Raw genomic sequence first — 22,401 nt, 5'->3', positions numbered from 1 at the left:
CGCAGTTTAGAATCACTTAAGCAACAAATAATGAATATAGATCCAGATGTTAATCGAAGAATGCTTGTTTGCCGAGTCATTTTGCTTGTTATCGTAGAATTTATGCCAATAAGAAAAAACTAAACCTGTTCAAACGACTCTTTATAACTTCTTTTGATTAAAAAAAATTGCAGTAACTAATGTAGAAAATTTACTTTGCATTCATTTTTTATCTTTCCTAAAAGAGTACCATATAAAACGAACTATTAGTGCAGTAATCGATCAGGGACGAATTGTACTTTTTACCATTGATTATTAATTTGATTAACGTGATTTTGATATACGTGGCAACATCGAGGGATACCTGTATATATAAATGTTATATAAACACTGTATTACACACACACACACACACACACACACACACACACACATATATATATATATATATATATATATATATATATATATATATATATATATATATATAAACGCTATATTCAACTATACAAAATAGCAAAAACTTATCTTCTCTTCCACCACAAATGCTGCTGACTGTGACCTTGCCTTCTTCGTAACCCAAAAATAACTCAATACATAACAAAACTCCAAAAGCAGAACTACTAAAGAACACTTGTGTTACTGAGAAAAAAAAAATGTAGCACAATTCACAAAAGAATTTACACTATACACCATTTAAAAAAACTTCTTTTTTACCACAGCTCAAATCCACTGCAGCGTGCTTTAGCAATGACCCCTAGCGCCACTCATGGAAAATATATGACTTTTGCATTAATTCAGTCTTGGTATCCTCCTGTGTATGGCTTCCACTGATAAGACCTCCATAAAAGGTTCAAATTGGTCTAGGTAAAGTGGCCCAACCTGTAATGTTTTTTATGAGAGAGAGAGAGAGTTAACTGATCTGGATGTGAAGTCAACAGCTTCTATATACAAGTAGCCTAGTTAAGAAGATATTTCATGCAAATCTTGTTTGCTTACACTTGGGTAAAGGATTACACAAGAACACGATTTCTTGTCAAATATAATTTAATTTGTAACCAAGTGAAAAAACTTTCAACAGAACCCTGCAGCACACCACTGGTCACCCTCATTCTCTTAGACTCAGCACCTTGATACATTAATTTCTGATACCTGTCACTTGGCCACTACTATATGCCACAAATTTAATTTGCATCCCCATTCCTTTCAACTTGTATAAACCACAATGCATCTGGAATCCTGTCAACAGCCTTGGCAAAATCCAAATAGTGTGTATATCCATTCCCTTTATCCAACTCTGTTGTCACTGTATTACAGAATGTGAACACATTGCTAAAGAACAAGCATGGCCTACCTTTAACTCCCCAAATGGCAACATGTATAAAATATATCAAAAATATAAGCTTTGTTCAGTAGTATCCAAATGTTATATTAACTTCAACGGCACTTTGCATCCATGTAATTATTGATGTGTAAACATGCCAAGGCTGGTTCAGCAGTTAACAAAACTGTGCTGGCCTCTACAGAGGATCCTAGCTGTTTACAAACACACACACACACACACACACACACACACACACACACACACACACACACACACACACACACACACACACACACACACACACACACACACTTTGGATGTGATTCCTAACAACACGACAGATTCTGATTGGTCTATAATTCACTGTATCAGTCTTAGCTCTGGTATATAACTGAATTATCTTGCTCTTCTTCCACTCATTAGGAATCATGCATTTGTTGAGACCCAAGATGAAACTCAACCAGGTCAGGGACATTGCTAATTTGCAAATTCCTTCAACTCCCAATGCCAATATCTTATGCAGTCTGATTAATGTATTAAAATCATGTTTTTGCAACAGCTTTAACAGCTTTATACTTATCTACCTCTATTCTTTCATCCAGTTTCTCCTTAGCATCCATTTTTCTATTCAATTAAGAATTACTACATGCAGAGGTTACTACTGATAAGATAGGGGCTACTTATCATGCTATATTATGAATATCCTAAATTCATAATTTTCAGTATATCTTAGTAAGTTTTCAGTAAATTTTCAAGAAAATCTGATTTGAAACATGACAAGAAATAATAATAAAATAAAATAAAAATAAATAAATAAATACTGCTTCTGTTTTTTTAAAAAAAATTCAGTGGAATATGAATCTACTTCTAACAGTAGTATACATATGAATGTTAACTAAAACACAAAGTGTCAAGTGTTTCTTTTTTTCAGTTTGAATTTCTAATTCAACAAAAGCAATAACAAAAAAAAAAAAAAAAATCATATATATAGGCTAAGATGAATCAGAGAAATCTAATTTAAAAATATGACAAAATATGAATGTTATATGTGCTTACACAACGTGCAATATGCAAAAAAGATTCTGTACATTCAATAAACTGAATTTTTTCTATATAAAATAATACATAATATATATGTTCAATGGAAGATTTACTCAGTTTGATAACATATTCTATAATATTGAATGACTTGAACCGAGGCTAAAATAAAAAACTTTATTTGCATGCCTAGTTTCATCTAAAACTAGACTTCTTCAGGTGCAGACCAAATAATACCATCATAACTGGAAAGGAACTGGTATTTTAAAAAACAAAACAAAGAGACATATCAAACAAACTATAGATTTCAGCTTAGAGTTTCATAAAGAAATTTCAAAAAGTTTCATAATACAACCAGAGTTTTTTCTTCGTTTTGAAACTCTAAGCTGAAATCTCTACAGTTTGTTTGATATGTCTCTTTGTTTTGTTTTTTAAAATACCAGTTCCTTTCCAGTTATGATGGTATTATTTGGTCTGCACCTGAAGAAGTCTAGTTTTAGACGAAACTAGTCGTGCAAATAAAGTATTTTATTTTAACCTCGGTTCAAGTCATTCAATATTATAGAATATGTATCTATATAGACACACACACAAACTTTTCATGGATGAAAATCACATAAAAAATTTTCACACACTTTCTCCCTAAACGTAATCATATTTTTGAAAGAGAAAGGAAACATTAAAGTCATCACAGTGACAGAAAGTGCTTGTTTTGTTAATTCTAAAGCAAATGAATCTAAATAACAAATTAAAGAACAGATAGTGAGCAAAGTGATAATAATGAAAACATAGAAATACCTGTAAACTTGGTATCAGATCATCAGAATCCATTGTTTCATCTCCAAGATCCAAACTGGATCCCTGCAGATCAAGATTTACATCCGTGTTAGTTTGAGAAGTGGGATCTAAAATCAGAGGAAACAGCATATTAGTATTATGCAATTAAAGTAATTCATCAATTTTACAAATATGAAACTATTATCAAAATCTCACTTTTATATCATTCTCCATTTCAGCTAGGGAGGCATAACTATTATTCAATGGCAGGTAATGAATATGTTAATTCTATTAAAGCCAGAAGTCTGAACATATGGATGGAGATGATACTTAGAATTAAACAGTGAGTCAGTAAATACATCCACTAAGAAAAGCATTCTCAATCAACAGCTTAATATGCTAGACAGTAAAATAAGACTATTATCCACATCTAGCACCAAATTATGTTAGATGTGGTTGGCTGGTCTGATTGGTTAAGTAACATCATACCCACATTTAAACCAACACTTTGTAGGTTTGATATACTACATAAGCATGGATGCTTGGGAATGCGTCTTTAGCGTGAGAGATAAATTTCATCACTCGATGTAAGACCATAACCTTGCTTAATAGAGGCCTGAAAAATAGCTTTAAAAAATTTCCTTTTGGGTCTCTAGAGCTGGCTTTCCAGATTATTTTTACCCTTAACATACTCAGAGCACTAATACTAATGTAATACAGATTTAAAACTTTTCATACATGAAAGTCACATAAAACATTTTCAAGGCAGCAACCTAATTTTTATTTCCACTAGTTCAAACATAGTTTGGATAGATATCCAAATAAATTATTGTATTATTCAAAATAATATTGATGCTAATTTATCAACCAGCTTAGCATATTTCATAGCACACAATTTCCATACTTTATTTGTCTTTCATTTATTCATTTTAACAGAATTTTGTTTTAAAAAAATAAATAAATTTTCATATATTTCTATTGAATTTCTTGAATGTTTGAAAGGTGAACACAATTTTGTTATGTTTTACTTGGGTTTGTATTTTAGCACTGAATTAAATTATGTTAATATTATCATAATGATGATAAGATTATCTATACAAGACTTCCAATCTCTTTTTGATCCACTTCATTAATATATATGTGATCATGATTCTGACCCAAACAAACTATCCTCTCAACTACTCTTTTCAAATGAAACCCAACAACCAGTTTCCTCATGCCTACACCTAAATAGTTACTACTAGTGTTTAAGCAAAAAATAATCAACTCTCCCAAAGAGTATACACATATCAACAACAAACATATACAACACAGTCCAGTCAAAATGTTACAACCAACCCTGTTATTTCTCATCTGCCCATTCCATCCCGTCAGGTGGCACTCATATCATAGTGAAAGTGAGTCTACATGATACCAGAGGTATGCAACACACTAGTCATTCGAAGTGGCTGATGACACAAGCAAAGGGTGTGATATGAGAGATCTCAAAAAATGCATGCCTGTACAGTAATAAAGGTTGAAGGGGAAAGAGCATCCAGGAAACTGCTAATAATGCAAGCGGTTTGTTGAGTGCTGTAGTTAAGGTGTTCCAAGAGTGGAAGGATACGGGACAAGAGTAAGAAGGCAAATGGTAGGTATCCATGTCTCATTAATGCAAGTGCGAATGCAGGATATCTACTTTTTTGCAAACCCACAAGATGAAAAGCTATAGAATGGCTGACCAGGGAATTTAATCAGGAGATGAATCTTTACTCACAATCTTTACTTTCTTATTCTTCATTTTTGCTTCTTCCAACAACACTTTCATATCCTTTCATTACATATGCAAAACCGGGGAGGACAAGATGTTGAAAGTTTATTTTTCACTTGGTTAGAGTATCTAACCAAGTGAAAAATAAACTTTCAACATCTTTCTCTAAATCCGGAGTAATTTATTAAAAAAGGGTGGCACACCATTTGGCAATTCCTATAGGTAGAGATGACCTGCTAATGCTTCTGCCTGGTATCTCAACTTGGGCCTGGCTCCCACTGAAGAGACCTCAATAAAGGTCGAAACTAGTCTGGGTAGTGGCCCTTCCCTTAATGCATAACATTAGACATATCCGCAAGGAGATGTGTTTTGCATTATAGGAGATACTGAGACAGGAGTGTTGGTAGCTTGCTTTACCTTTGCAATGAGTTGCCCTGGTGTTGTACCACCTTACCCCAGTCCTGAAGATACTTTCAGGCGCAAACTTTGTTTGCTCACACTTGGATAAAGGATTAAACTAAATTTATTATAGGGGAGGACAAAAGTTTTGATAAATGTGATATCTTGCAGGATGGTTTAAATAAATTGGCAGTGTGAGCAAAGGACAGTCGATTTAATGGAGTAAAATGTAAAATAATGCACTTTGAAATGAAAAGATTACAAACTTTGTATCATATTGATAGTCCTAGATTACAGGAAAATGATGAAGCTAGGGATCTGGGGTGATGGTAGAGATTTGAAATTCAAAGGACATATTGCAAGAGTTGGCAAAATAGCTCAGAGGATAACTTGGATGTTGAAGAAATCATTGACAAATAAAGATAGGGAGGTTATTATCCCTCTTTATAAGGTTATGATTTGGCCAGATGTTGATTGCACACAGATTCTGTCACCTATGTTTCTAGTGGACAGGGAAGTGACAGAGAGGATGAGATGAGTGACCAAGCTTGCGACAGGTCATTGGAATGTACCCTATGAGGATACATGGAAGGTGTGTGTTGCAGAGTTTAGCTGGTAGGTATAGCTGAGGAGATATGATAGAGACTAGAAACTTCTATGTTATTAAAGGGGTTCTATAAGACTAACCAGAGAAAAGAAAATTTTCAATATATGGGGAGTAGAGGGAAAACAAGGAGTCACACTTAGAAGTTGTCTAAGCATGTGGTTAGCAAGGGTGTGCATACTTGGAGTTCTTTACTTGGAGAGTGGTGAACAAGTGGAATGGATTACAAGAGATGGTTGTGAGCACACCAACAGTGAATGGGTTTAAGTAGATGCATGATAGGTATTGTGTTAATGGATAGTATGGCTGCAATGAGTCTTGACTCTATAAAGTACCTGTATAAATAATAATAATGATGAATGACATTATTTCCTAGGCCACAAACCAAAGTACCCTCCTCCAAGTGGGTCTCTGATTAGGTGCCCAGGAATGGTACCCCACTTAACCTTTGATGATCACTACAGCTTGTATCTGAAAAGCATCATCTGACCTATGAAGGAAAAATTTATGAAAAGGAATCACCCCTGATATCAGAATCCAGTAAAACAGGCACAAGAAACGCCGTTATGGTATGGAGGATGTTTTCCTGGAAATCTTTTAGAACTGATACCTGAAGGCCAATTCATGAATGCTCTTCAAAGTACCTATCTATTGTGGCTGATCAGATATACCCCTTCATGGTGACTGTGTTCCCAGATGACACAGCTGTGTATTCCAGCACAATAACGTGCCATGCTACATTGCCAATATCATTCAAGAATGGTTTGCCAAAGATTGGATACAGTTTTCATTGGATGCTTCTACAGGAAGCAATTCTGATGATGTTGTACAGTATGCCTCCTGCAACATTCAAAGGACTTATAGAGTCCATATGCTATGCAGCAGCAGCAGCACTTTTTGAAAGCAGGAGGGGGAGCCTGTTAGGACAGTGGCCATATTATTTTGACTAGACTGTATATTTTATTCAAACTACATGCTATATACATAAACTTAATATGTAATTTACACAGAACCACTGCAAATATGAAAGAGACAAAATTGAAACAAAAGAACAGCATTTAAGAACTGCATATAAAATGTTTTTCAATTTTTGTTTGGCTTCTGAAGAGAAACAACAGTTCAAAAAACTATTAGGTCAGCAAAATCTAAATATACTAATAAAAGGCAAATATATGGGCTCTTGAGTCATGTCTTAAGTAGTACTAACCAAAGCAACTACCATGCTGAAGATTATATTTTCCTAAGCTCTGAGGAAATTTTTATATATTTTGCTTTGGCAGCATGAAGCCTTCAGGCTCAGTGTGTGTGTGATACAGCATATTAATTCTGAATTACACAGAATGAACTGCAAAATGCTATATCCCACAGCACCTTAAATGCTGTGATACAGCATCTTAAATCATCTTAAACAATAAAAATATGTTCACCTGATGGAAGAGTTAGTAATATTCTGCTATATTGCTATACATGAACTTTGAGAATAGTGATAGCATTGTTTTCACATATATACAGTGGTGAGCTATAAGGGCTCACGGGGGCTCGTGCGAGCCCTTTGTTAAATTTTTCTCAAATTTGCGAGTCCCTTGTTCTTCTTGTTTACTTTTTTTATTTTTTCAAAAAATAAAAAATAAAATAATAATAAATTTTTGAAATATATCAAGTGACAAACCCATACGGTAACCTAACAAAGTGATTTTATTAAATAAAATATTATAGTTACTGTTACTACCATTTTACAAATAAGAATTCACTTTTGGTAATCGCATATAAATAAATAGGACTATAAAATAATCCCCCTTGATTGGTACCGTTGATTATCACTTGAAGTATAAAAACAAAAGAGAAATATAGCGTATTTCAATATTATTGTGTTTAGATAATATTTATTTATTATTTATAGATTATTTGTCATGAAAACTTCTATCGCAAACAAAAGAAATTTATTTTGTTTATAAAAAATGCAGACTATTTCATATGTGCGATTGTAAAAGATTTTATTTTTATTATATTTTGATAGTTAAAAATGTTTTTCTTATGTAAGATAAATTAACACAGAAGATTGTCTGCAAATATTTCATGTTTAGATCATGAAATATTTGTTTAAAAATGATAGCCTTTACAAGATGATTGTCCCCTTATACGATTTGATTGGCATTTGTACATAAGTTATATTAAGAAAAGTTTTTCTGTGAAATATGGCTTTTTTTTTGCTCAATGATGTGAGCCCTTTGTTAAAATTTCCATAGCTCACCACTGCATATATATATATATATATATATATATATATATATATATATATATATATATATATATATATATACACACTGCACCATATGTTGACAGAAATGTTTAAGCAAACCCAACTATAAAAGTGCTTCTTTTGGGGCTTTTCTTTCAACACAAGATTTAAATTTGCAGATTCCAGATTTCTATCTAAATTTTAGACATCAGTTCAATATACTCTTGTCATAAGGAAATAAAAGTATAAATAAAATAAGGCATACTTTATCTAAAGTAAGTTTTTTTTTTTTTAAATATATATGTAGCAGAAGGTTTTGCCACAAATTATAGTACATTCATACCATAGGTGGGATAAGGATTTTTTTTTTTTTAAATTAATTTTATGTATATTTTTTGGGTTTTTTTTTATTATTATTTTACCTTGATTTCTGTATTAAGATTTTAAAGCAACTTAACAGTATTCATTTTATTAAGGATGTACCATCTCACCAACAAGCAACAAGAAACTTTGAATTTTAGTTTTAAGGAAATGATATTGTGCTAAGTGATTTTATGTTCATTTATACATTTAGTGTCATATGAATTAATTTTTTAAAAGGGCATCATCAACTACACGAATGAGTAACAATCAAGAAATATTCCTATTTCCTATCTGGTCTCACTGATTATGATAATAAATTTAGAACATCTCTTGCATGCTTCTCAATATTACATGAACACAGCATAAAAATCTCTCAACACAAAGTTAAAAATTTGTTTAATGTGATATTTAGCTGCATCATTTATGAACAGGCTTAAGTTGTGTGCAGAAAAAGAACAAACAATACTCTCAGATTACTGTCTACGCTCATTTACCAGGTATATTGATTTATTTTAAGCATTAAGGACATATCCTCTTATATTATGAATATCTAAGTCTTTCTAATTGTTCTAATAAGAATTTTAACAAACTTTCTCCTGTTAGATCCAAAATATCCATGAAAGTATCCCAAATCATCAGCATGGTTGGAAATGTGGATAACATGCTCATTTTCCAACCAACAGACTGTGAAAGTCATTGGGTGGGAGAATATTTTTACTAACCAGTGTGAAGCCACCATGCTGCTTAATAAAGGCATAAATGGAGCGCTTATTAGATTTGTAAAACACTAGATAAATCTAGTGTTTTACAAATTCCCTCCTCCATCCTACAGAAGAAGCCTAGCCTACGTAGAAATTTTATGTGACTTCCATCATTGAAAAGTTGTAAACCTATAGTACATAAGTACCATACTATGGATGGGCTAAGGATTTTTTCTATTTTTATTAATTTTCTTTTATTATTTTCTTTTTTTTGCCATTTTTATGTATTTATTTATTTATTTCATAGGTTGCTTAAAAGTCATGAGCTGCTTAAGGATGAAAGCCACGTTGTAATATCATGTATAGAAGGATTTTTATACAAACATACCTTATATACCGATTTTACTGGTAAACGAAATTCCAGTCAATATACTTGTGATTAATTAGCAAATTTTTATAGTTTAGTAATAAGGAAATAAGATTTTGTGAATTACTGAATAATGTAACAACCAAAAGTTTTGTAAAAGAACAAAGAAAGTTATATGTGGATTAATTTGTGTCACAAGAACGTTCCAGACGGATTATCTTATTAACTTATGACCTAGGGCGATTACAATCACGAAGGTGAAATATGTACAGGGGTTTCCCGCCTTAATGCAATGACGGAAAAAGGGTGGCAGGTGCAGCACCATATAATACCCAGCATACGTAAGAGGACCCAAGGTCAACGGAGCCAGAAGCTAGATTGCTACGGCGACAGACATTATGTTTTTGCTAGGTCTCAGAGGTCAGCGAGAAGTTATGATGTCACGGAGTCTAAAGAGATCACAGAGTCGAGGAGAAGTGGAGTTACGAAGATTACGATGATGTGAGTTACGGCTACGGAGTTACGATGTAAATTATGGCAACGAAGGTCAATGGCTACATAGTCGCAACGGGTTTTTGCCAATCGTCTTCAGGTGGAAGGCCATGCAGCAGGAGAGGCAGATTTAGATGTGTGTGGCAGAATAAGTTTGTCTTTGTCTCTATTTTGGATCCGGGTTCAGAAAAGTTGCCCTGGTTCAAGATCGGAGCCCTGCCTTCCAGCCAGTAGATGCCAGAAGTGCGAGGCAACTGATTCAAGTTGTTTTTAGAAGAAAGTAGATACCAGATTTTCAAGCCGCCAAGTTCCTGACGTTCGCAACGAGTAAGTGGAAAACACACAAATCCTGGAGAAGGTACCCGTATGCATTGCAAAGATCGGAAGGTAATAGAAGAAAGTGATTTCAAGAATCATTCAGAGAGAACCAGAAAACTGATTCAAAGTAAGATCTTTCTATTGTCTTGCTAGAGACAGAATTTATGATAGTGATTTGTTTAAAGTTATTGTTTGTAATGATACATAAGGACTAAAGGCATTTAGCTAATTTAACTGAATTGTCTTGTTCAGTTATATGAGATAGAAAACTTTGCAGAATTTAAAGTGATATATTGTGTGCTTAATATTGTTATTTTTTGCTGAACCTGTATTTGTTTAAGTGAGATTGACCTAAGTGTGACTATTAACAAACGTATTATCATAGACATGTGGTCTTACAAGAATTGTTTACATAAGAGGAGCAATTGTAATTGTATTTGAGAGTTGCTATTGAAGTATAGAATCTGATTTACTTGAATCTTTAGTATTGACCTTTTCTTTGTACATTTCTTGGAACATGAATAAATTGTTTTCTTGTTTAAATAATTTGCCTGATTCCTGTTACCAATGCACTGCTCATTAAATTCGAATCTGTGTATCCTTGAATAGCCACAACTGTAGAAAAGAAATTTTAAGTTGCTGGATTTAGTTATAAATAACAGAGGAAGGTTCCATGATTAACTGAGAGTTTTTCTTCGGAAGGACAATCATATCCTATCCACGAATTTTGGTGGCACAGCTAGAAATCAAATAAATTTTCCAAAATTCAATTTAGAATAACACCAGTTGTTCAGACAAAGAGATTGGCTCTAGCCTGAGGCATTCTCTTAGTGCTGAAGGTTTTGCACACAAGAAGAATAACATTTGCAGCCTTGAGACAAAAGTGAAAAAAGGAGTGAGAGGATTAAAGGTTAAGAAATTAAATCAAGCAATGGATCATATACTCGGAAATACAACTGTTAAAGTTAAGATTAAAGATAAAGAGTTTTAAATTAAGTAAAGTGAAATTTTCAAGATAAGTTTTGAATAGTACAATATCGTAGTTTTTTTTTTTTTTTTTTACAAAGGAGCAGCAGCTGACAAAGATTTAATAAGAAATTTAAGAATATAACTAAAAATTTACAGGATTTTACAACATGAATAGTGGTGAAAGTCAATTAATTTTCACATCGCCTTTACGGAATGTGACGAACCAACTGAGGCTTCTGACCTAACATCTAATCCTCACCTTCGTGTATGCACCCCGTTAATAAGTTTCCACAGGATACTGAAGGAATGAGGATGGACCACTAATCTGGGACTTAGCTGACCAAACTGTACTCTACTAGCTTAAACCAAAACTAAATATGATGGTACAACATGATCAGATTTCATGCTGGAGTTGAGGCATTGCCTGAATGAACAAGGTCCCTGTTGTTTTTTGTCATGGAACCAGGGCAAACAGTGAAACATCAGCTATTGAAACAAACTCCAACTCAACATTACAGAAATTAAAGATAGGAACCATCAATATAAAGAAAATGGAAAAGGTGCTCCTTGTTGGAGATTTAAATAGCAGAGTAGGAAATACTTTTATATTTCCCATAAAAAAAGTATTTTCCCAAAATACTTTTTTATGCCACCAGGCATAAAAAAAGTATTTAAAATGGGAAAATTTGAGGAAAAAGGCAAGGCAAATAATTTTAAGTACCTGCTTAGTTTCTGCTCAGGTATGGACTAGTCATTACTAATGCCATGTTCCAACATTAACATGTGCACAAGTGGAGAAAAGAAACAAGAAAAATTCATTAACCATGTTATTGTTGACAGTGGTATCTTCATGGTAGCTCATGATGCAAGAGTATACCAATGATTGCAAACTGAAAGTGACCACTTGGTTTTAGGTTGGATAAAAATTAATATTACATTGAAAAGAACAATATGTTAAGAAAGTTTTAAAAAGAATTAAAGTTGAGTTGCTTATACAGGTGAACTATAGAATCAACTAAACAAACATTCATATAAAAATCAAACAGCTTGAAAAAAAGAACCAGACCTTGGAATCTTAGTGGCAAAACCAGAAGAAAACCTTAATTCATTCTGCTAGGAAGGCATGTTGTGAGGTTATCTGGAAGGACAGAAAAATAGGAACCATGGTGGACACAAGAAGTTCAAGAAGTAGTCCTGGAAAAGAAAGCATACTGAAAGTGCCTAGCAAATAACTGTAGATACCCCAAAAAGAATACAGAGAAAAATGTAAGAAAGCCATGTTATGTGTAAAGGCAGTTAAACAAAATTCATAGGAATTTTAATTCAGAATTCAAAAAAAGGCTTAGAAATGGGGGAGCGTACTGTATAAAGAATCAAAGATGAAAAAGGTGACATCAAAACTAAAAATAAGGTGTCTACGGCAATGTCGATGTCTGGAGTAATTAATTTGCAAGACTTAAATGAAACAAGGAGTGGAAGAACATTAATAAAAAATTCCAAAGAGAAACAGAAGTAGATATCAATATACTTGAGGTAGAAATAAACTATACAAAGCCTGAAATGTGGAAAGGTAGCTGAAGTAGATGATATTCAACAAGAAACTGAAATGTGGAAGTATAAAAGTTTTGCAGTGGCTACTGAATAATTCAGAGGGGCCTGATCAGAAGGCTGAATTCCAGATGATTGGAGCAGAGTTCCCACCTATATAAATGGGAATGAAGTTGAATGTGTGAGAATTACAGAGGAATTTCTCTACTAATTTTTTCAGGTAAGATCATGCATATTGACAGAGGCTAAGAAAAACTGTACAAGAGAAACTTGAAGAAGAAAAAGTTACATTAAAGCCAAACAGTGTGAAGATCAGATTTGTCCTTATACAACAAATGTTGAAATATCCTGAGAAGAATATAACAAGGATTTGTTTTGTAGATCTGGAAATGGCATAAAAAACAAGGTGAGGGCAGAAATGCTTTTCAAAATGCCATCATCCTTTGTTGTAAATGAAATTACAAAGAAGATGCTTTGATGTAAAATCAGGTGTCAGTGTACATGATGAATAACAGTGGAGATAGTATGAACCCTTTACTTACAGGATTCACACTATCCAAAAGCTAACAATGAACTACACTGTCCAAAAGTTAAGGATGAACTACTTCAGATGTATATGAAAATATTTCATGACTACAGCCAAATGTGAACATAAATTTATTGCTGGTATACTAATAAATTATATTACACAAAAAAACATGCTATAAATTTCATACAAATTAAACTACAATATGTTTTTGGCAAAAGTTACAAATTTCCTATGGACATAGCAAATGAATTAATGTACAGTGCTTACAGAAAACTCTGTAAAGAGACATTTCAGTATGGAATATGTCCACTCCAAACTGCAATGCAGTTCTCACAATGTCTTACCATGCTTAGAATCAAGTGATTCAGGAGTTCTTGACACAAACTGGCCTGCTCCTCCATTTGCTGTTTAATTTGTACATCAATGATATCGGATACAGCCTGAAAGGAAATATTCAGTTGTTTGCTGATGATGCGAAATTAGGTAAAGTAATAGTTAATCAAGGCAATGTGTAGAGCTTGCAGGATGATTTAAATAGGTTGTCAGTATGGACAAAAATTAATGGGTGTCAGTTTAATGTCAAGAAATGTAAAGTTATGAATTTTGAGATAAATAGATTACAAAGTGTGTATCACAATGATGGCACTGTCTCCAAGAAATAGATGAAGCTAAAGATTTAGAGATGGTGGTAAACAGATAGTTAAAGTTTAGAGGACATACTGCTAAGGTTGCCCATTATATTACTTGTCTTTTGAAGAACAAACAAATAGAGATAAAGAAGTATTATTCTTCTTTATAAGGCCTTGATACGTCCATCTGGATTGCTATGCTCAAGTCTGTCTCCAGGGGATGAGGAAGTGGTGGAGAAGATTCACAGGCCAGTGACCAAGATGGTGAATGGTCTGTGGAATATTCCCTGTGAAGATAGATTGATGGTATATGGATTGCAGAAGCTGATTGACAGGAGAAAAAGAGGAGATGTGATAGAAATATTTAAGTTGCATAAAGGATTTTATAGGATTGATACATGGGAAATGTTTCAGCACTTGGCTGGAGGGGCCAGAACAAGGAGCCATGCCTGGAAGTTGAATAAAGGTGTCGTGAGTAGGGATGTGAGATTTTTTTGCTTGGAGAGTTGTGAATGAATGGAATGGGTTGCCAGAGTCAGATGTGAGTGCTTTATCTGTTAATGGGTTCAAGGAGAGGTATGATGGATTGTGTGAATAGTTTGGCTTTCCTCATGATAAATCTTCGGACTCCATGGAGGTGCCCGTACAATAATAATAATCTCACATACTAGGTATTCGAAAGTATTTACTTGTTCTAATACTTTATTATCTATCACAGTTTTACTTCTTGTTGGGTTTTCTTCTTTGAAAGCCATTCTTTTTTTCTCTTTGCTTTTGATATTCTCATACTATATTGGTCTGAAAGTTCAGTGAATGATTTTACTGATCTTTGTAAATCATCTTCTGATGTAACTAATAAAATTTGATCATCATCAAATAATGTATCTATCTTTAGAAAAGAAGGGGTAGCTATAGTATTCAACATTAAATATGAGACTAATCTTGAATTGCAGGCACAATACAATATCAAGTAGAGTGATGAGGGCAAATATCAGAATTGGGAACTGAATAATGAGAACAATGTGCCTATGGTCCCATAAAGGTAGAAGTATAGGAATTTTTAAGGCTTTAGAGAAAGCAACTGACACAGTGAAAAAGAAAATGTTGGTCCTTGTTGGAGATCTAAATAGCAGAGTAGAAAATGATTGTTGTCAGACATGCAAAAATATTTTGGGAAAATTTTGAGAAAAGAACAAAAGCTAATAACAATGGCAAATACCTGTTGGATTTCTGCTTAGGACATGAACTGATTATTACTAACACAATGTTCCAATATAAAAATGTGCACAAATTCACATGGAGAGAAAATGCAAGAAGTAAGAAAAGTGTCATTGACTTTTATTGTTGATAGTGATATTTTCTCACTGGTGCAGGACAGCAGAGTGTACAGAGGATTTGAATCTGGAAGTGATCAATGTTTTCTTCAGGGCAAGCCCTGAAGAAAACATTAATTGATTCAACCAGAGAGGCATGTGGTGAGGTAGTCTGCAAGGATAGAAAAATCAGAACCCTATGGTGGACACAGGAAGTTAAAGAGGCAGTGAAGGAAAAGAAGAAAGCATATCAAAAGTTCCTGGCAAATAAGTCAGCTTGTGCTCTTAGAGAATACAGAGAAAAATGCAAGAATGCTAAACACTGTGTCAAACTAGCTAAACAAAAGTCATGGGAAGATTTTGTAAGAACAAAGAAAATAAATATCAAGGTAGCAAAATATTCTGGAGGCTGTTGAAAAAGATCAGGAAGGGAGGAAAGAGTGTTGTAAAAGGAATTAGAGATGATAAACATGACACGAAAACTGGAGAAGATATCCTTGATGTATGGAGTAATTACTTCGAAAAATTGCTAAATGAAACAATCAGTGAAAGAAAGCACAGTGGTAAAAAACACTCAACAGGCATGCAATCAGGAATACATATCCATACTTGAAGTAGAATAAGCCATCAAAAGCCTGAAAGGTGGAAAAGCAGCTGGAGTAGATGATATTCAATCAGAAATACTCAAGTATGGAGGTATAAAAGTCTTACAGTGGTTGAACTGCATAATTCAGAAGGCCTGGATAGAAGGACAAATTTCACATGACTGGAGTAGAACTCTTGGTATAGTACCCATATAAAAAAAGGGAAATAAAACTGAATGTGCGAATTACAGAGGTATTTCCTTAATGAGTGTTCCTGGTAGGATTTATGCCAGTATACTTGAGAAACATTTGAGAAAGGTCGTGTAACGGAAGCTTGGTGAAGAACAAGCAGGATTCAGGCTGTCAGTGTCAGATTTTCACTTTACAACAAATAGTTGAGAATTCATGAGAATATAACAAAGATCTGTATTTAAGTTTTTACATCTGGAAAAGGCATATGCCAAGGTGCCAAGAGAGAAGCTGTGCAAAACAATACAGTTGTATGGTATCAATGGGGCATTATATTAAACAATACTTAATCTTTATTTGAGTTGTAAGTCAGCAGTTAGAATTGAAGAAAGCACAGGAAGATGGTTTAATGTTAAATCTGGTGTGAGACAAGGATGTACATTATCCCCTCTGTTATTCATTATCTATATGGATCACATTATGAAGGAAAGTGGTATTAAACATGATATCAGAATTGGAGATGTTAATGTCAGCTCTTTGCTTTATGCGGATGATGTCATACTTCTAAATAAATCTGCTACAAGTTTGCAAGATTCCTTGACTAAATTGAATAACTGTTGTAATAGATATGGCATGAAGGTCAACATTAAAAAGACAAAGACAACGAAAATGGGTAGAATTGTTGAAAATGTCAACTGTGTTGTGAATGGACGGGGAACCTGTGGAACAAGTAAAACATTTCAGCTACTTAGGCACGATTTTTAGTGAAGATGGTAAATTAAATAAGAAATAGACAACAGAATCAACAAAGCTAGTATGGCAGGAAGCAGGGGTGGCTCGTGCATAGGCACTGCGGAACTGCAGCACCCCAATTTTTCTCGATATATAAATATATTTATTAATTAATTTATATTTGCTTGTAATATTTAATTTTATCATCAACAATTCTATACAATTCTCTTATTTTGCATAAAAAATAATAATAATCTATCTCGTAGCACTTTGGAGGGGAAAGGATGCTAGCAGCACTGTGTTTACCACAGTGTCATATTGCTATGCGCGCAAGTATATGCATGTCATAGTGAGATGCGAGCTATTAGCGTAATGCGGTACTGTCCGTGGCGCATTTCCACTATTGTTTATATGCAGTTTGCGGCAGTAGTAGAGTGTTCATAGTATTTATCGTGTTTGCTCCGTCTCTTTAAAATTTGGTCATTACAATTAAAGGATTTAACTGTAATGTCCAAAAATTGTAAATCCATTCCTTTAATTACAATTCAAGGAATGGATTTTATTTTTTAGTAATTTTGAATTATACTAAACTGTATAATTTTAATGATAATAAACAATATTTTTTCATGAAACAAAACCAGAAGAATATATTTTATTTTTAAGTAATTTTGAATTATACCACTCTATAATATTATCGACAATAAACAATATTTCTTCATGTTTAATTTTTTATTTTTAATTTTTATCATAATTTTGATATTTTATCCAAACATGTATACATACCTACAGTGTGTATGTATATTTCGAAAGTTACAGCACCCCTACGATTTCAAAACACAAGCCGCCACTGGTAGTAAGTCAACGAAATAAATTTATGAGGAATGAGAGAAAAATTAGTCAAAACACTAAATTAGCTGTATACAAATCAGTGATCAAACCAATTTTAACTTATGGATCTGAGAGCTGGATTAGAAATAAAACACTCGACCAAAGACTATTAAAAGTCCTGAGAAAGATTAGGATAATGAACAGATGGCATCAATGGCAATATCATATTTAAAACGATATTAGGAAAGAACTTGCCATTATTAGCATCCGGGAATGTGTTAGCAGAGCTAATCTCAGGTGGTATGGTCACTTAAACTGAATAGGAGAGAAAAGATTAGCAGAACAAGTGTTCCCTACCAGGTTGGCAGGAAAAATATCCAAAGGAAGACCAAGATATAGCTGAATTGATATAGTAAAAAGTGTCTTAAAAGACAGAAATATAAAATCTGATAATGGAGTCTTGACAGATAACAGATTAATTTAGAGGAAAATTGTTGATAGGAAGTTAGTGATGATGTAAGTTTTTCATGTAGTACTATCATATCCAATACACCCATTGAGAGTTCATGTCAGGAATTTGATGATCTTTATCTGTGGGTTTATTTCTATACTAAATGGGTTATACTGTGTCCAGTCTGTTATAATTTTATTTAGATAAATATTAATAAAATTACAGTGATAGGGGGTGCATCCTTGTACTCCTTTTGAAAGGTCTTTTCATTCTGATATTTGTTCTAATTTGTTCTAATTTGACGATGGAGCAAGGCCTCCATGGAAAGCGTGGAGGCCTTGCTCCATCGCCCCAACCTGAATCGTAATGACTGTATATCTATATCAAAAATCTGGGAAAGTCTAATCAAGATTACTCAGTAATTATTTTTTTTTTATTTTTTATTTTTAATAGCAAATTCGTTCATGTTTCTACTTCAAAATATTCCGTTTCATACTTAGTGATATAACATCACACGGCATGTTCTAATTTTAACGATCTATTGTTAGTATTCTAGCTTGTATTTTTTAAACTGTTCTTGTAATACCACTGACGATGGTCTGCTATTTCCAGACCGAAATATTTGGTTAAATAAATATCTTTCTTGTGATTACGTGATTATATCATTCAGTCTTATGTCGCAAGTATCCTTGAAACAACAAATAGGTAATGTAAAGACAATGTAAATCTCACTGTCCAATTCCCCATTCTGATATTAGCCCACATCACTCTGCTTGAGAATGCCTGCCATTCAAGAAGATTAGCCTCATATTTTGTGTTGAATACTATGGCTACTCCTTCTTTTCCTTGATTGTCATTGCCTGAATATAACATTTTGTATTTATTACTCAGAAAGATCTCACCAGTTTTTGTCTTTTTAGTTTCACTCACACCTATTATGTTGATCTGGTACTTATCTAATTCTTCAGCTAGCTCCATTTCTTTGCCATTCAGGCTTCTTGTGTTGATAGTACTGATCTTTAACTCTGGTGATGTTGAGTTGGGGTTTGTTTTCAGATTTGTTCCAGTAGCTGACTTTTCGCTGTTCGCCCTGGTTCCCTGGCAAAAACAACGGGGGCCTTGTTTAACTGGGCGACGCCCAAGCCGGCATGAAATTTTGTCATGTTGTACCATCATTTTTTTATTTTGTTTCACCAATAAGAATACAATTTGGTCGGCTAAATCCCAAATTGCCAGCCCATCCTCGTTCGTTCAGTATCCAAGTAGATACCCAACCGGGTTCAGCACGAGAAGGTGAGGATTGGACATTAGGTCAGAAGCCCTGGTTGGTTCTCCGCATTCCTTTAAAGGCTATGTGGAGGTCTCTTCTCAGTTATACAGCTTTGACCCACTTAAATGTTATCCTTCATAGAAAAAAGTGCAAAATTGAAAAATTGCAGAAGTGGCAAGAGTTAAGCAGGGTTGAAAAAAAAATAGAAGCAGGTGATCAGAAAGAATAATAAAGATCAACCAAACAAACAAACGAGAAAAAAAGAGTTAATGATTAAATTATTTACGGAGACTCAATAATTAGGGTAATACTTAACAAAAGTATGACAAAATAGTGTTTCCTGGGAGAAAAATTCACAATGTTAGCCAAGCCATCTGGATGCAAAAAGGTAAGTCGAAGGAAATGATTGTCTTGGCTGGTACCAATGATTTGAGAGGCAAGAAGTACTCTATGAGAGAGGATGTAAAGGAGTTGTTAGAAGAGGGAAAACTGAATAGCCAGAAGGTGAAGATTATGTCTTCTACCATGGATAGCGGTGAAATGAGGAGGAGGGAACTGAGTCTATACATAGATTAGTTTATATGTAGATAGAAAGATTTGTACAATGTGGAGACTGCATCCGAATTGGGTTTTGGTGTCTAAAGAGAGACCAAAACCCAAACCTGATATGCAAATTCAGGGAAATTTGAGCAATTAGGGTGGAAGCAAGTGAGTTTGTGTGAAGGCACCAATGAAACAACCAAGGGTGAGAATGACCAAGTGAGGAATCTAGTCTCTCAAGCAAAAATATTAAATATGGTAGTCAATTCAGAAAGTAAAGGTGGGGCATGGGGGCTAAAGGGATATTGCAGTTTCTATATACTGATGCCAGAAGTATTAGGAACAAGAAGGAGAAGTTTTTGGCATTGGTTAGTGCAACCTTGCCAAAAGTTATAGGCATTAATGAAATTTGGCTAACAGCAGATGATGTAGTTACAGGGATTGGATGTGAGAGGTTTAGTATTCTTAGGGAAGATATAGGATGAGAGGTGGGGGGGGGGGTTCCTGTTGATAACAGTAGATGAATTGCGACCAAAAAAGAATAGGGAACAGGCAGGAGGGTGGCCGTTCATTTGAAGCAATCTAGTGTGAGAATAACGCCAGTAGGAAAAAATATACAGTTGGTTGCTGCTATAGGCCATAGAGTTCCAAACATGATCTGGAAGTCATGCATCACCAAATTAGCACGAGTTGGGTGATTATTATGAGGGACTTCAACTATGGAGATATAGACTAGAAAGAAGATAGATCACATGGCAGGAAGGAAATAGAATTTATACACCTACTAAGAGATAATTACTCTTAAGGCAGCATGTGTTGGAGGGAACTAGGAGTGAGAGGGTATTGAACCTGGTCATAAGATTAGAAGAGCTATCCATAACCAAGGAGACAACATTATCTCCAATTGATGAAAGTGACCATGTGGTCTTGACTTGGGACATTGTAAAACGTGAGCAATACTCTTCTATCAACAAGGGGTATTTGTGGAACTAGAACTACAAGGCAGGTGATTATGACATACTCGAGAAGACACTTAAATCTGTACCATTGCATAAAACACTGCAGGGTAAGGATATTAGTAGTGTATGGGATATAGTTAAGGGTCATCTAGAGGATGCAGTATTAAATTGTATACCTACAGTAAAGAGGGTAAATCAGGTAGGAGTTAGATGGATGAATAATATCATTAAGCACAAGCTGCAGAAGAAGAAAATGCTGTGGAGGGTATACATAAAGAGAAAAGTGACGAGCAAACTCGTGAACAGTACAAGGCTCAGGCAAGAAAGGTGACTAGCATGGCAAGGAAGGCAAAATCAGATTATAAGAAGAATTTAGCCAAGCAGGCCAAAGGAAATCCCAAAGAGTTCTTTCATTATGTGGCAAGTAAGAGGAAGAATAACTATGGAAGATTAACTTTAATGAGTGAGACAGAAGTGGTCTGAGTGACCACTTTGACTGAATGACCACTTTGCAAGCATATATTGTCCTAGTGAAGTTACTTCTTTAACCTATGTGATAGACACCAATGTGAGAACAGAGGTGGATGAATTGGAAGTTCTTAGGATATTGCATAATCTCAATTTAAATACAGCTGTGGGAGTAGATGGGATATCAGCTGGGTTTTGCAAGAATGTGCAAGGGAAATGGCAATGCCTTTGACTACACTGTTTATTTTAAGTCTCAGCTATGGTAGAGTTCCGTAGGGGAAACTCTACCAAATATGATACTGTATGAGGGTCAACATGGCTTTGTGAAGGGTTGGTCATGCCTTAGTAATTTACTAACTTTTTATAATAAAGTAACAGCTGCATTGGAAAAAGGAAATGGCTACACAATGACTTTGATGAATTTTGCAAAGGCATTTGACAGAATACCACATGGAACACTGTTATGCAAATTAGAACAAATGGAGATGGATATGACATTGGTTAAGTGGATAAGAGGGAAGCTGCTGGACAGATCAAAAAGTAGTATATGGAGGGACAGAATTGAGGAAAAAACAGGTGACTAGTGGCATGCCGCAGAGTTCAGTGCTGGAATCACTACAGTTTAATTTGTACATAAATGATATAGGAAATAATCTGAAAGGAAATATTCTGTTGTTTGCTGATGATGCAAAATTAGGTAGAGTAATAGTTAAACAAGATAATGTTGATAACTTGCAGGAATATTTAAATCCGTTCTCAGTATGAGCAAAAGTTAATGGGTGTCAGTTTAATGTCGAGAAATGTAAAGTCATGCATTTTGGGATAAATAGATTACAAGCTTTGTATCACATTGTTCGCACTCTACTCCAGGAAATAGATGAAGCTAGAGATTTAGGTATGGTGGTAGACAGAGAGTTAAAGTTTAGAGGACACATTGCTAAGGTTGCTAAATTTGGCCATGAGATTACTTGGCTAGTGAAGAACACGTTAGTGAGTAGAAATATGAAAGTTGTAATTCCTCTTTATAAGGCCTTGATACAC

At 34.2% G+C, this 22,401-nt stretch overlaps 1 protein-coding gene across 2 annotated transcripts in view; it reads right to left on the bottom strand.

Moving 5' to 3' along the window:
• LOC150100507 (transcriptional coactivator YAP1-like) overlaps positions 1 to 22,401 on the bottom strand; it is a 182,907-nt gene that overhangs the window by 41,430 nt on the left and 119,076 nt on the right. For both annotated transcript variants that reach the window (XM_090402510.1, XM_090402511.1), the window contains exon 6: positions 3,140 to 3,246. In XM_090402510.1, coding sequence (XP_090258636.1) covers positions 3,140 to 3,246 — 107 coding nt within the window. The remainder of the gene's footprint in view (positions 1 to 3,139; positions 3,247 to 22,401) is intronic.

Source organism: Typopeltis vanoorti, chromosome 13 (assembly GCF_054136105.1).
Source record: "Typopeltis vanoorti isolate ZY-2024b chromosome 13, IOZ_Tvanoo_1.0, whole genome shotgun sequence".
Lineage (NCBI taxonomy): Eukaryota > Metazoa > Arthropoda > Arachnida > Uropygi > Thelyphonidae > Typopeltis > Typopeltis vanoorti.
The sequence above is the reverse complement of the archived record's forward strand: the minus strand, read 5'-3'. Positions and strand labels throughout refer to the sequence as shown.